This window comes from Thunnus maccoyii, chromosome 17, assembly GCF_910596095.1.
Source record: "Thunnus maccoyii chromosome 17, fThuMac1.1, whole genome shotgun sequence".
NCBI classification, from domain to species: Eukaryota; Metazoa; Chordata; class Actinopteri; order Scombriformes; family Scombridae; genus Thunnus; species Thunnus maccoyii.
In genome coordinates, this window is record NC_056549.1 from 25,530,298 (window position 1) to 25,544,796 (window position 14,499).

General features: G+C 39.9%; 1 protein-coding gene across 9 annotated transcripts in view; it reads left to right on the forward strand.

The window, feature by feature from the left end:
* Positions 1 to 6,133: 6,133 nt before the first annotated feature.
* Positions 6,134 to 14,499, forward strand: part of opn5 (opsin 5) — a 104,812-nt gene continuing 96,446 nt past the window's right edge. For 6 of the 9 annotated variants that reach the window (XR_006092005.1, XR_006092003.1, XR_006092004.1 and 3 more), the window contains exons 1-2: positions 8,487 to 8,713; positions 9,250 to 9,420. Coding sequence is in view for 2 of the 9 variants with exons in the window: in XM_042389923.1 (XP_042245857.1) it covers positions 9,393 to 9,420 (28 nt within the window). In the remaining 7 variants the exon portion in view is untranslated. Of the gene's footprint in view, positions 6,231 to 8,486; positions 8,714 to 9,249; positions 9,421 to 10,061; positions 10,542 to 13,040; positions 13,199 to 14,499 lie in introns of those variants that run through there. The other 3 variants (XR_006092009.1, XR_006092008.1, XM_042389924.1) reach the window with 3 other exon arrangements.

Sequence of the window (14,499 nt, forward strand, 5' to 3'; positions counted from 1 at the left end):
CAAAGATTTAAAAAGCACTTATGTATTTCAAACTGACAAGGCTGAAACCCTGTGAGTTTGTTTGAATCCATAGTTTGTTGTGATCAACATTGAAAGAAAAATAAACAAAAGGCACATGCCCTGCCCATATGCTCTAGGAAAGCTGTATCTGAAATGAGCCAGACAGGAAAAAAAACATCTGTGAGAGAAAGAATCTGAACACAGAAACTGCAGTTAAATGAAAACAACTTCACCATGAAAAGAGAGACTCCCTGCGATGATGGGAAATTAGTGAAGGAGACAAAAGCACATCCCTGCTGAGAGCCTTAATCTCACTAGGCAGCTGCTATATTGGGGGGGGGGGGGGGGGGGATTCATCTCCTCAATTGGCCTCTGATGTTTTCAGTCAAGCAATAAATCTCAGAGCGAATGCATCAGCCCAGAGCTGAAAGATAATGTAATGCTGACAGATGCCTCTCATGTCCTGATGCTCTGAGGCATGAACCACCATTTACCACATGTAGGTAAACAAAGAGTTGGGTCATGTGATGATAAACACAGGAAATACAAGCAGCCAACTTAGCTTCACCCCAGACTTTGTTTCTAATTAGGATTTAGCCATGTCCAGCCATGGAACAAATGTGTTTACCAGTCTCCATTGCTTTCATGATGTTGGTTTTTGTTGTGCTTTGTTTTCTTGCCACACAAGTCGTTGTACATGCTTTTGTGTTCCAAATATAAAGTCATAATCTGTATTCAAAACTGAAAATAATATCCCTGATAGCAAACTGACTCTGCACCAGATCCTCCCTGGAGATATCACAGGCTCCCGAATGGATCCACAGAACGGGTCTGGATCAGAGTCCATTTGCACGGCAGATAAGGATCATGGATCCAGACCATATCTGACCCAGATCCTACCTGTAAGTAGCTCATCTGGCCTGGATGCGATTTGGACCCACTCATGAAGCAGCTTATCCAACCCAGATCTGATTCGGATCCATTCATGGAGTGGCTCATTCAGTCCAGACCGACCGACGTGACTTTTTCTTGTGCACCAGCACTTCTCACAAGCTGTCGGTACTCTTTTCTGCCTTCTCCATAAAGTTCTCTGGGCGATTCATAATGGCCCTAAATAAACTGCGTTACCCAGGAGGCACTACGTGACGCCCACCTGTTCCCATTCTTGCCTGCCTGTTTTTCTCTGTCAGCAGCTAGTCTAAGTAACATTACATTAACCTTACAATAATGTTGCCCTGGCTCCAAAAGGGAACACAAACAGAGTCAGACGATAACACAACAGAGCTTCGAAAGTCAAATCCTACCCAATACTAAATGCAGGCCGGAAGCAGCAAGATAACATTAGCACCACTCCTAGCAGCAAAGAGCCAGTTTATGTAATGTTAGCATCATCAAAAACACCCGCAGCTACCACCACCACTACTGCAGCCAACTACAACGTTAACTGTAATGTCAAGTAGAGAGAAGAGGAAGTATATTTTGGGAATACATGGAACTAAGGACCCAGCCACCTTGGAGCCTCTCCTTAAAGCTGTCCACACCATTGCTGTGTCTACCAGTGAATGTGAGCAAGCTTTTAGGAGCATGAATGACATTCTTACTGAAAAAAGGAACTCTTTTGCTTTAGGTCCAATCTGTTTTTTCTGAAATGCAATGGACCATCGTTAGAGCAGTTCAATCCACAAAGGTATTAATAAGTAAGGTCATGGCTGGTGAAGGGAAGAAGAACTGCAGATGGAATGGCATGTAAAGCCTCTCACCATTCAAGCATAGCTGACCCCAAGACCTGCTGGAGCCTTTTTTAAGTAGGTTAACATCTTATTTCTGATGGATTGATAATTTCAGAGTGAGATTTAATATTTCTCTTTAGGCTACTTTTTTGTTTACCTCTTCTGTCTTTGGCAATGAGTATTCATCAGTTTTGCTGATGTGTTTCATTATTCCAAAGTACAAAAGGTGACAAGTGGTGCTGAATTAATTTACCATTTAATGTGATATGCTCACTGAATTCATCACCACATTCATAGCTAACTCATTTTCTCCCTCTATATCTCTGTCTCTTTCAGCCCCTGCCTGGCAAAGGCAAGGAGAGATGCTGATGAAACAGCAAAGAACCTGACAATTCAGCTTAACCCCAGAACATACTGGTGCCAGTGTTGTTTATCCTCCCAAACATGACTAGTGCTTGGTGAATTTATGCTACCATAAAATATTCAGTCAACCTAATTGTCTACTGTTTCTTTAGAATAGCCAATTAGGTTAATCTAACACAGCAGTATATCTCTTGGCTGAAGTCATTTCCACCCACGTAGGTAACTACTCTCTACTTTTCTTTCTGTCTAACTCCCCCTTCTATCAGTGTCTGTCTCTGTTGTGTGTGTCCATAGGGAACATGAAGCACCAGTTTGATAGTAAGAGACTACCACATGCCTCCTCTGATAGATGAGGAGTCTATCAGATGTGATAGATGTGTTCTCCATTGCAGGCCTGATGACTTAATTGCACCACACAACAAAGCTAATGTGGATAGCCTGAGGGACAACAGGACATAGAGCATGGTGATGCAGAGGTGCTTCGTTTGTGAGACACACTCAAAGTAGAGGCAAGAGAAAGTATCCAGGGATTTCACTGGGAATACAAGGAACTGACGGAATCCTGATGACTTCATTGCACCACAAACTGAAGCTAATGTACATAGTCAATTATTTTTACTCTAATAATTGAAATGGTTGTCCCCTTGATTAAATAAATTTATTCACTGTAGAAATTCAGAATGTAATACTTAATGATTTGCTCATACCAGCGAATACACAAGCCAACATGTGAATAAGGGGAGTACTGGAACTTATTTTTAGGTCATATGAAAAACATAATTTAATGTATTGGAATGGTCTGTGCATGTTCATATTGCTATAGTTTTGTGTTTGAATTAATCTCTGACATTTCTCACAGAATTAATCTCTGATATTTCTTACAGATTTAGTAACCGCTGTCCGACAATCTGTTTCCACTGTGCTACATGGTTAGTAATGGGGACAGATTGAACAAACTCAGAGGCACTAATTTTAGTGCTTACCTTATTCCTTGGATTTGGAGCATGCACCCTCATGACCATGGGTATGTGTTTTGTTATTGTGACACAAGGAAAATTGGTCCCATTAATGTTTTTGTTCATGCTTAAATCCATCTGGATGTTGCTGGAACAACTGGTGCAGCATGTCTAGAATAGAGTATCTGGTTTATCATGTGAGTGCATTGGCCTTCACCTCATCCCATGATTATGAGCTCCTTTTGAAAAGGATCTCCATCACGAAAGGTGGTGTACTGATGAGGTGGAAAAAGCTTTACAGCATCCCTCGTCTAACTCGACTTAGCTACACCAAAGGAATTTCCTTCCTACAGAACATTTGAGTTAGTCACCCAGTCAGGGATTACCCACGAGGTTGACGTACCGCTGCATGTGTTTGATATAAGGAGTGGACAGTTCAAATCTTGGCCATCCTCTTTGTTCCACTCAATCTTAGCTCCAGTATTGACTGGAGATGTTTCAAAAGTGGAGCACCTGTCCTGCAGAAGCCTCATTTTTTCACTCATTTTATTACAGCTGATTTGTCAGAATAGCAGCTGTCATTAACCTGTATTTTTATTTATTTAGTCTGACAAAGTGATCATAAAATGCTGATTTTATCTGCAGCTCAGCAGCCTGGTAACGACTGACTGATTAACAGGTAGCATGAGCTGTGATCAAATCTTATACTCTTTCTGTTATAATACAACAGACAGAAAAATATGTAAATACAAACAACTATATTGTGTATTAAAACACATTATTTCTGAGAGAGAGGAAGGGAACTCTCTCCCTCCCTCCATCTTTCACTGTCATTACCTTTGCTTCCTCTCTCTCTCTCACTCTGTCTCTCTCTCACACACATACACAGTCACACACACGTTAATTACAAACACAAAGAAACTAATTTTGCTGTAAATGTGTTAAAGAGCACTCCACCAAATGGATTCACAATGGGAAATTTTTTTTCAAGTATCAACTAATGGAATAAAAAAGATAGTCTTTTCTATTCTATTAATTCTTCTTCCTTGTGAAAACCTGGCACCTACATTAACCCACAACACAACTTGACTGCTAAATTTCAGTTGGAGATTTGGGTGTATTAGGCTGGTAACAACAAAAAGTCTGAGTGAAGGGTCATTATAAGTTAAATAAGGTTGTTTTTTTTAACGGTATATATTAAATATGGGATAAGATATTCTAGAAGAGCCCCAGATTAAAAATATAGAACTGAAAATGTGCATAATATGTCCACATTAAGCAGAGATGAGGAGCGGGCTACAGAGGTCATGTAACCTCACGTCTTCAAGTACACACCCCCAGATTTTTTTAATTTTCAAAGGTGTAGTCTTCAGTCTTGAATTTTATACAACCTTTTTGAAATAATATGCAGTAGTACTCTCTTAAAACTGCATCATTAAATATTCATTTTAAATAAATGAAGCCTGAACTAACTGTGAGCTAGTTCAGGCAGACTCCAGCTTGTTAGTGGGGACAGCAGCGGCTCATCTCCACAGGAAAACCTGCCCTCAGTCATCAGTGGCCATTTTCGTGAACAGGTTTTTCTGCCTGAATCAGCCTGTGGAGAGGGTGGAGATGAATCACTGCTCTCTCTGCTGTCTGAGACACTAAATTGCGGCTCAGCTGGGCCGGGCAGCTGCTGGACAGCTTTGACTTTCTGTGTTGGTGTTTACATATGTGCACAAGATAGCTCTTCAGTTATAGTGACTGTGAAACACCTAAAATTAAAATAGCTTTGTATCTTCATGTACCAGAGTATATAATTCCCAAAACCCAATCGTTTTTCCCTCCATGAGACCTTCTGTTTAAATACAGCAAACCTGGTAGCTAGCTACATTTATGGAATGTTAACACATTCGTTATCTTAAGTTCTCTTTGAAGGATTGACAGCCCATACTGTCTTCTTTGTGACACACAGGAATGGGTCCACAGTCTTTTTTCACAGTTTTTTCTTTCTTTTCTTTTTCTTTTTGGAACACAAGACCACCAGTATCACACATAGTGCTTCTGTAGTCATGATTGAGAATTTCTCGATCCTCCTCCTTGACCATCTATGAACTCGCGCAAGGTCATGAATGATGATTGGTCGGGGTCGTACTTGTAGTGTTGCCAGTCTCCTGACCAAGACACTTCAAGAATTTATGGCAGTATGATTGCCTAATCTGACATGGTGACCATCGAGAAAGATGAAAATATTGTGTAGTTTGATCCTGGCATTAATAAATTCACATATTCTGTACAGTACATTCACAAGTGTAAGGAGAAAAGAGCTGAATGCATGACGCTCCGGTCATGGAGCCAGTGGGCATTACTACACTGGCTAGGATGGCAGCAGATCATCTCCGGCAGTTGTAACAGAGTCAGAATGCCACACAGATCCGGTGGATCTGTCATTGTCAGCATCTTTCTAAAAGTCGGAAATCAAATCATACAAATTGTGTAAAAATATTAAATCTTGATTCAGAAATGGTCAAAAGTAACACGTTTAAATGAACAGCCAAAGGAGTCCTATAACTGCAACCTTTAAACCCAGTCTGAATAATGTGCGCTGGCTTATAAGTGATATATGAAGGTTCTGAGTTCTCTAAGGGGTTAATATGTGATGGACAGTTGTTATTGTCAGTAGAATTTAACTTAAACTTAATTTACTGTTATAGTGGTATGTAACCATTACCCTGGTGAAGACAAATACTGTAAAGTTGGTGTAGATGCCCTGGACCCTCATCCTTCACTTCATAAAATTTCAGTTTTCCATAAAAGGCAGTGCCCCGTCTTGTTTATACCAGCGGCAATAGGCTCAGACTTCATGAAATAAAAACATGTGGTCTCACGTACTGGAGTGAACAATGCTATTCAATTGGATGAAAAATAAACACATGGATGGAATTTATAACTAGAAAATAACAATGACCACATATTTGCCCTCATTTGACTTTGCTATGCTAGGTTTTTCAAGCATGAATAACTGATTGCCTGTCATATATTAACATATTTTCCAGGTAATTTTGTGCAGCTTGTTGACTCGTAATGAAGTCAATCTCAGTAGGTTTGAAAAGGAGACTTACTTTTTTAGGCCTCACGGTATTTGGCAACGTTAGCCAAAATAATCAAACTGTGGAAGCCGTGGTAACATTAGCAGTTGGTAAGTTTTTCACATTACTCAAAGAGAAATGTTGATATAAGAGTTAATATTTCGTCAACCAACTTCTACAGCTGTGTTAATCTCATCTACGCTTGTTGCTGTTTTGCCACTGCTATTTTTCATGAATGTAGCAACTGTAGGTAGCTAGCTAGGTTTAGGGTTAGGGTTAGGGTTAGGGTTAACCCTATGTAGGAAAATGGTGTCCCCATTCTTCATCCTGTCTACTCTTCACTGGTCACAACAATAGACCTATTTGAATCACTTAACATAGTTGAGATATCGGTATGAATTCAGTGATCTGGAACCAGGCTAGTATTGGTGCCATTGCTTGAATGGCAACTCTTCTCAGAGTACCTTGTGCGAAAGCTAGCCCAACATATTGTGAATACGTAAGCAGCATTACACAGTCATACAGCATGTGTGAAGTGTGTATGTGCACTTTGCTCTAACTATAGTTACATCTGCAGCAGGCCATATGTTTCTTTGCTAATCTTCTAAATGAAGCACCACATTTTTGACAGAGTGGTAAAGTGCAGAATGAAGGTACACCTGTGCTTTCATTTTGAGCTTCTGTTGGAGCCACAGTGTTGATTAGACAGCTTTGTGATGTAACTCTGTGTTAGATGCACTTGGTCCATGTAACAAAGAAAGACACTTTAGGGAGGGAACATACGTCTGTGCATGTGGGAATGTGAGTGTGTTTGTGTGTAATGTGTTAAACTCTCTGGTCCATCGGGATTGGAATTGATTAAACTATTATAAAACCACACTGGATGACAAATCAGGTTTCTGGAGGAAACTGGTAAACTCAAAGTGTACAGAAGTATTGTGAAAGCTCCAAATGTCATTTAAGATTTCTCTTAAACTCTCTAAATGTCCAAGTATACATGTATAGCAGAAATTTGAGGGATTTGAAATTCCCATGTATGTTGCTGAAAGGTGTATGCAGACATTTACGGTCATTTTACATATTGTCCTGTGCCTCGGAAATATCTTTCTCTGTTAACTGCCGTAACATTCTCAGTGTCCAGAGGTATGTTGAAACCATGTCATACACACACACACCCTATGCGAAAGGTTTTATAGCTAATTTTAAATATGGTATGTATGTAAATGAACCACAAGAAACCTCTGCAAAAAACAGCTATTAGCTATTTCCAATAAGACTTAGACAGTATGATCTAGCCCAAGACAATGGCATTCGTTCGTCCCATTTGTTGTGTCTAAACATACACACATTAAATAAGTGAAAACCTTGAAACAATGCTATCTTTAGTGTTTAATTTACTTTTGAGGAGATACAGTTTAAGTTCAAGTTTAGATTTTTTTCACATTTCACTATGACATTTCTAACTTGATGGAGGAAATCTACAACACACTGTACAATACATGCCCACTTGAGCTACACTTGCAAGAACAGTCAAAGACACACCACTCTCAGTTGCATCCCACACTGTATTTTACTATTGCAAACCTACTTCACAATAGACATTTTAAATAGACAAGGCTAGCAATGTTTGATTTCTTTTTTTAATTTAAAGAAAAAATATTTTCCAGAATAAAACTAACAAATGAAAACATCCTCCAAACCACTGCACCAGCAGAAACACAATTCAGTTCAATTCAGTTTTATTTATATAGCCCCCAAATCACAACAGAATTTATCTCAGTGCACATAGAGCAGGTTTAGACTGTACTCTTTATTTTACAGAGACCCAACATTCCCCCATGAGCAAGCACATGGCGACAGAAAAACTCCCCTTTAACAAACGAATGTAACCCACATAAAATTACCAGTAGTTATTTCTGGCGATCCCACAACTGGTCGCTAGAGGGAGCCATAGCGCATAATAGCGCTATCGATTCAGACTGTATTGTAGAGAACAAGAGGCAAAACAACGGAGAAAGAGACAACACCATGGATGTATAGACCACCATTGTAAAAGAGACGCCTGTAAAACTGTTGACAGGACCCCTCGAACTGCAAACAACTTCAATAATGATTCTTTCCATTACGAACTTTTGATTCATGGAGGTTTTATGTTTGTAAAACTTTCCTCGAGCCGAGAAAAGCGATTTTAAAATCCGTGACGTCATCACAATGTAAAGTCTATAGGCCGAGCGGAAGCTCGCGGGCGGGGCCAGCGGGGGAAAGACTACTGCGCATATTCAGTGGACCGCACAACGCGGAAGCAAACCTAGAAGCTAGAAACTTTTTTGGCGTATGAGCCAGGCGAGCAATTCCCATAGGACTGAATGGGCGCCATTTTTAGTCCGGTATCCAGCTCTTATAATACATCCATGGACAACACACAGCTGCTGCTGAGAGAAACGTGTAGAGAGAAATCTTAAGAGTTTCATGAGCACCAGGAGTTTCTCAAGACATTTTGGATTTAATTTCCTTTTTATTGTTTTGTTGATTGCGAGGTCGAAGGATTATTTTGATGTTGGTGTACCTGCTTTTGGATTTAATCCGTGAATCGGTGAGTTGACGTACTAAATTAGCATAGTAAGCTAGCGGTTACCCCAGTGTAAACAACCAGTTTGTGTTATTGTTTTGGATCACTGCATTAATTTTTTGTTATGTTCTTTACCTTATGAGTACCTAAAACCAATCAGAGATGTTTATATAAGAGTGAAGAAATGTTTTTTGAGTGTTATTTTCTGTTGTGCTACAAAGGAGGATGTAAACATGAGCGGTCTTTGACTAGTGACACCGCAAACGCCATTTTGTTTTCCTTCATGTAGTAACGAGGCAGGTTATGACATTAAGTGAGCAGCTGGTTTTACTGTGGCTAGATTTCACTGAGAATACACAGTTGAATGTGAGATGTTATTGCATTTAAGTTCACGTAGGACTATAAGATTTGTTTTTTCTGTGTGCTGTTTAAATACAGTTGATTAACTAGTTAATTGAGTTAAGCCACTCATACAGAGAAAGAGTAAGAGAAATATAGTTACTTTAAGTAACACAATTATTGAACAATATGATGAGAGATATTTTCTCTGCTGTTTGCAGGTTGTTTTTTTGAGTCTGAGGTTGTTTCTGAGGAGGAGGTCTGGTTTTGCGAGTCAGGATCCATACTAGGAGCAGAGAGTATCCAGCCTGCTTTCTCAACACACCTGTAATGACTACAACCTTACTCCTGGACCGATAAGCATATGAGATCTCAACATACACTCTTCCCAGGTAGCAACAACAATATACACACACACACACCTGAACTGAGGAGAACTGAAAAGAACTGTGAACTGTGGATGACTGTTTGAACTCTTTCTACAGTCTGATAAACAAAAGGACCAAAATAACAGCATTTTTGCTGTAAGAGTCAATTTGAGATGAAAGTTTATTTGCTTGTTTTTTTTTTTTTGTTGTGTTGTAATAAATGGAGTTATTTTCTTTAACCTCTACCTAGTTGTGTCACTCGCTCCTAAGTTGAAACATAGATGGCCTGTGTCATAAAGGATCATAGTTGACTATATATCCATGAGTAGTTGAGTACAGTGTTACACAAACAATAAATAAATAAATAAAAATAAAACAATAAAACAACAACCACAAAAACATAAACAAAGAATTGGAGAAATTTTAATAATAACAACGTTGACAACGTTTGATTTCATTCAAGTCAAAAGGTTAAAACCAGTCACATCTGGTAAACCTTACAATTATTTAACCAAATTCAGTTATCAGCATTACTCAAAATTCTCACATCGGTGTTACTCATACAACTGACAAAAGTGACATTTGGTTTAAGGGGTCTGGAAAAACAACATCTTGACTTCTCCTGCATTTACATTTACACTCCTGTCTCGTCAACTCTGTGACAGGCTCATCAACGCTGGAACAAACTGAACACAATTTTGCAGATACATAAGCTGATCTTTCAGTTCGGCATCCATCAACAGAATAAACAAAACCCTGGTGTTTAACTCTTCTGCATGTCATAGCAAACACAGAAACATGCTGCACAAAGCCATGTGGATAGATCTTGTAAATCTGCACTTATCTCTGAAATCTTAACATAATATAACTTTTGAAAAGGTGATAATGGCTCTACATCAACTGCATTTTCCAGTGAGAGTGTACCTGAAATGTGATATCATCATATTGTTTCACACAAGTTGAATCTGACATAGTTCCCTTTCCTAGTGTTGAACATAATATGTCCTTGAGTCAAGGTCCATAGTCAGAAAGTGATGTTGTTCAGCTGCTGGCCTGTTTGAAATTGCCTCATAAGTTGTACTTAAAGGTTCTTATTGTTGTTTTGTTGTTCCCAGTGTGCCATTGTAATACTCATATGAAAAACACCAAAAGCTGTACACTGGTCCACTGGTGTACAATGCTGTGGACCAAAAAGTCTTTCAAATTTCTGAAGGAAAGATTTTAGGTACTGCCTCAATAATTTTGGCCTCTGAAATAGCAACTGAACAAAGAACTGTGCAAGCTCTTGCAAAATCATGCCACATAATAGTGTTGCTCATCTATCAGGCCCTTTAAATAAAACAATGAAAAAAAACAATTGTCCAATTCTTCCACTGTTCAGCTGTGAACCCATTGAAGCCAGAGGCTATTTCTCTGGGTACCCTCCCTGTGTCTTGTGGTATTTTGACATTATCTATTCTATGCTGAATGATGCTCAGGTCTTTGCTTGACAGGATGTTCAGTTCCTTCCAGACTCTGAAGACATGCTTTGCCGATGCAAGAGGATTATGCATAGAGTCAGTGACAATGAGGTCAGAAATATACTTGCTTTTAACTACTCGTTCGTGTGTGCATGATTGCTGCCTCACATATCCTGCGTCTGTTTGGAACATTGGTTGTGCACATCCTCAGAGAGGAATGGGACGATGCAATACGCACTTGAATGGTAGGGGAAATGTAGGGGCAGTATGGGGACGTGACAGGTGTCAGGGGCATGTCAGCAGTGACAACAATGGTGAAAAGTTTTGAAGACAAGTTAATAGACCAAGTCTGCAATTACCTGAGACGAGCATCATGTACTCAACCTGGGTATCCAACAAAGATGTCTAAAAAACGTCCCAAATGGTCACAGATGGTCTGTAGCTGTAAGGAGGAAAACAGCTTCCTGTTGAAATAGCATTGGGCATCGATAGCTGGTGGCTTTATTCTCTGAACAAACTGAAGAATTAAAAGTAATTGTGTATGCTTGTCATTTTACATAAAGGCCAAATGAAACCTGTATTCCTCAATATATAAATTTGTTAAGCATTTTTTTCACTTAAACACAAGCTAACACAAAAAGTGTAAGCAGGAAGTTTCAAGATTAGTTACATTAGCCTGCATCAGTTACTCAACTATAAACTTAAATAGCCTAACGCCAGTGTAATATCATGTCAGTTACATGTACAAGATGTTCAATACAAAGTTTTTATTGATATAGTATATACAGTATATTTACTGCATTTACTATAAAAACAAAAACTCATGAGTAAACATGAGTACCACTACCACTGTTGTGTTTTTCTTCAGATTATCATTAGATTGTAGTGAAGTTTTTGTCAACTCATTTCAAAAATCATAGTTTCTCATTTAAGAACTGACATTTATTAGTTCTGACACTGAAATTTGGAGTAAGTGAGTTGTTATCTGCCTTTTGGTCTTGTAGTTTTATGACAGTACAGTGTGGTGATTTCTGTGACATTCTGTTAAACTCTGAACTGGGCCACACAACATTACAGAATGATAGTGGAGTGTAACAGTGTACTACTACTAATAAAAAACAAAACCCTTAATAATGAGAAACCAGTCAATAATGAAAAAAGAACAAAGGACAACAGGAATTTGAGTTTTTTTTTTTAATTCCTCAAGTAAAAATAAGTCAGGGAAATAGAAAAAAACATTTACATTACATTTTTAACAAAGCCATTTTTAAAAATTAAATAGGAAATTGCACAAACAAGGACACTGTTATTTATGCAAAGCAACACTCTTTATTCTGCTAGGGTATATGTGTAAAATTTGTAAATAAATTTTTATGGAAGTAGCCAAACAGCCAATGTTAAACATGTTTTAGTGATCATCTGTAGGCAAACTGATCATAAATGTAGGCCTTAACATTAGGAAAGTAGAAAGTAGATAGCAGAAGTAGAAAACAGTAAATTAGGCACATTTAGGTACAGTAACACATTTTATATTTTAATAATGGTGAATGAATATGACATGACAGGCAGACCTAAAATACAGAAGCCTGTGTGTGTGTTTCTATATGATAAAATAAATAGATATAACAATAGAATACTGCTGATAAGCTTGTGTGTGTTACTATATAATAATAAAATATAATGAATATATGGATGGTGCTCAGACACACACTCCCTTGTAAACCTGCGCATGCAGTGGAGCAAATCCAGCTTCACAGTGATGTCCTGGTTGAACCTGCTGCGTGACGCACATGTGTTTGCCAACTTTCCAGAGGTGGCCTCAGCCACGATGGCATCAGTGGTCTTCCAGGCATCCCACTGATGGTGCTCATGAGGCTCAGGGTCCAGGACTCGGAATGGAGCACAGCAGTCTCTAATTATACAAAAAAGCAAAGAGAAATTGTATTGAAAATGTGATGTGAAATTGGCTGATATACATTTTCATTACAGATTTAAATACTCAGTAAATGTAGCCTAACACTTTAAAATGATATAAATGATATGTGAAATGTTCAGTCACTTTTTTCTATTCATTCTATGTATGAAATGATTTAATCTAAATTGAATATAGATGTAATCTGACTACATGTTCAGGTTTTGATTCATACCTGTCCACCCACTGGTACTTGGCCTTCTCTACCCCAGCAGAGTTGTAGCAGTGGGCCAGCCCCTCATACATTGGCTCCAAGAACTTGTCACACTCTGACTGAAGCATCACCCAGGACAGGATCATCCAATTTTCATTCATAATGGCATATGATGACATTGTGCCAGATGATAAAGTGATCTTCCTAGCCAGTCGACGAGTGTGATCTGATTTGAAGACCTACCCAAATGTTCCTTGTAGGGGCAAATTCAGGACTGGCTCCTGCCGTTGATACTCCTGGAGGAGGCACTCAGTCAGATAGCCCGAAGAGACCGAGACCCCATACCAGCCATCAGTATCTTCATAGTTGCCAAATGGTGCAGGGGAGTCGTCATGGCGTAGAAAACCAGTGATGGTTTTCTGTCCATACAGCCCTACCTCTGCATCCCTGATGTTCTGCACAGCAAGCAGGTAGGCCAGGTTGGCACGCTCATATTTGAGGTGGAGCAACTCATTCACCAGGTTGGCCATGTCATGTGGAGACTTGCCTTTTCTCCTTAGCTCATCCATCACTGTCTTGCATATGGCCTTCTTGTGGGTGAGGAAGGCTGGGAGACTGTTGGAAAATCTCTTCGGGAGCATTTCCAGCCACTGAAGCTCGTCAGCAAACCAGTACCGTTTACACATCTTGCAGTTGAGATTGGAGGCGAAGATGTAACACTGGCCACTGGTGCTGACAATCACTCGAGGCCTTCCTACACCTGAAGAGACAACCTGGGGAGAAGGACAGCCATAGAGACAAGGCAGGATGTAGTTGTTCCTGAGTCGCTCCATGATGGCATGCTCAGGCTTCCAGATGAAGAAAGGATGGAGATGGAAGTACTTGAGTGATGGCAGCTCAGAAATGGAGTCAATGAGTTCAGGCTGAGGTGGATAAAGCCACAAGGACACCATATTCATTGGATGCCGGACTGGTTGGGACCCTGGTCATAGACCCAAGGCCTCCAGCTCAGTTTTCATCCAGATGCGCTGTTGGAGAGAGCAGTGCCAGTGACTGACGTCCTGGTCATAACTGGGAGCAGAAGCAGGCTGGGCAGGAGGAGGAAGTGCATAGGAGGCTGCCGGAGGATGTGCAGAGGAGCCTCAGGCGTAGATGCAGAGGAGGCTGCAGGCAGACGTGTGGAGGAGGCTGCTGCAGGTGGACATGTGGAGGAGGCTGCAAGTGGACATGCAGAGGAGGCTGTTCCAGGGGGATGTGCAGAGGAGGCTGCAGGCGTAGATGCAGAGGAGGCTGCAGGCAGACGTGTGGAGGAGGCTGCTGTGGGCGGACGTGTGGAGGAGGCTGCTGTAGGGGGATGTGCAGAGGAGGCTTAAAAGACAGAAAAAACTTTTTTTTTTGATTACTCAGTTGTTTCAGAAACAGTGGTTAGTAAAGAATTGTGAGTAATATTACTGGCAAAACTTAGCCTGCGATAGATAATTAGGTTGCTGTTTATCATTATCATATGAAGCTAAATA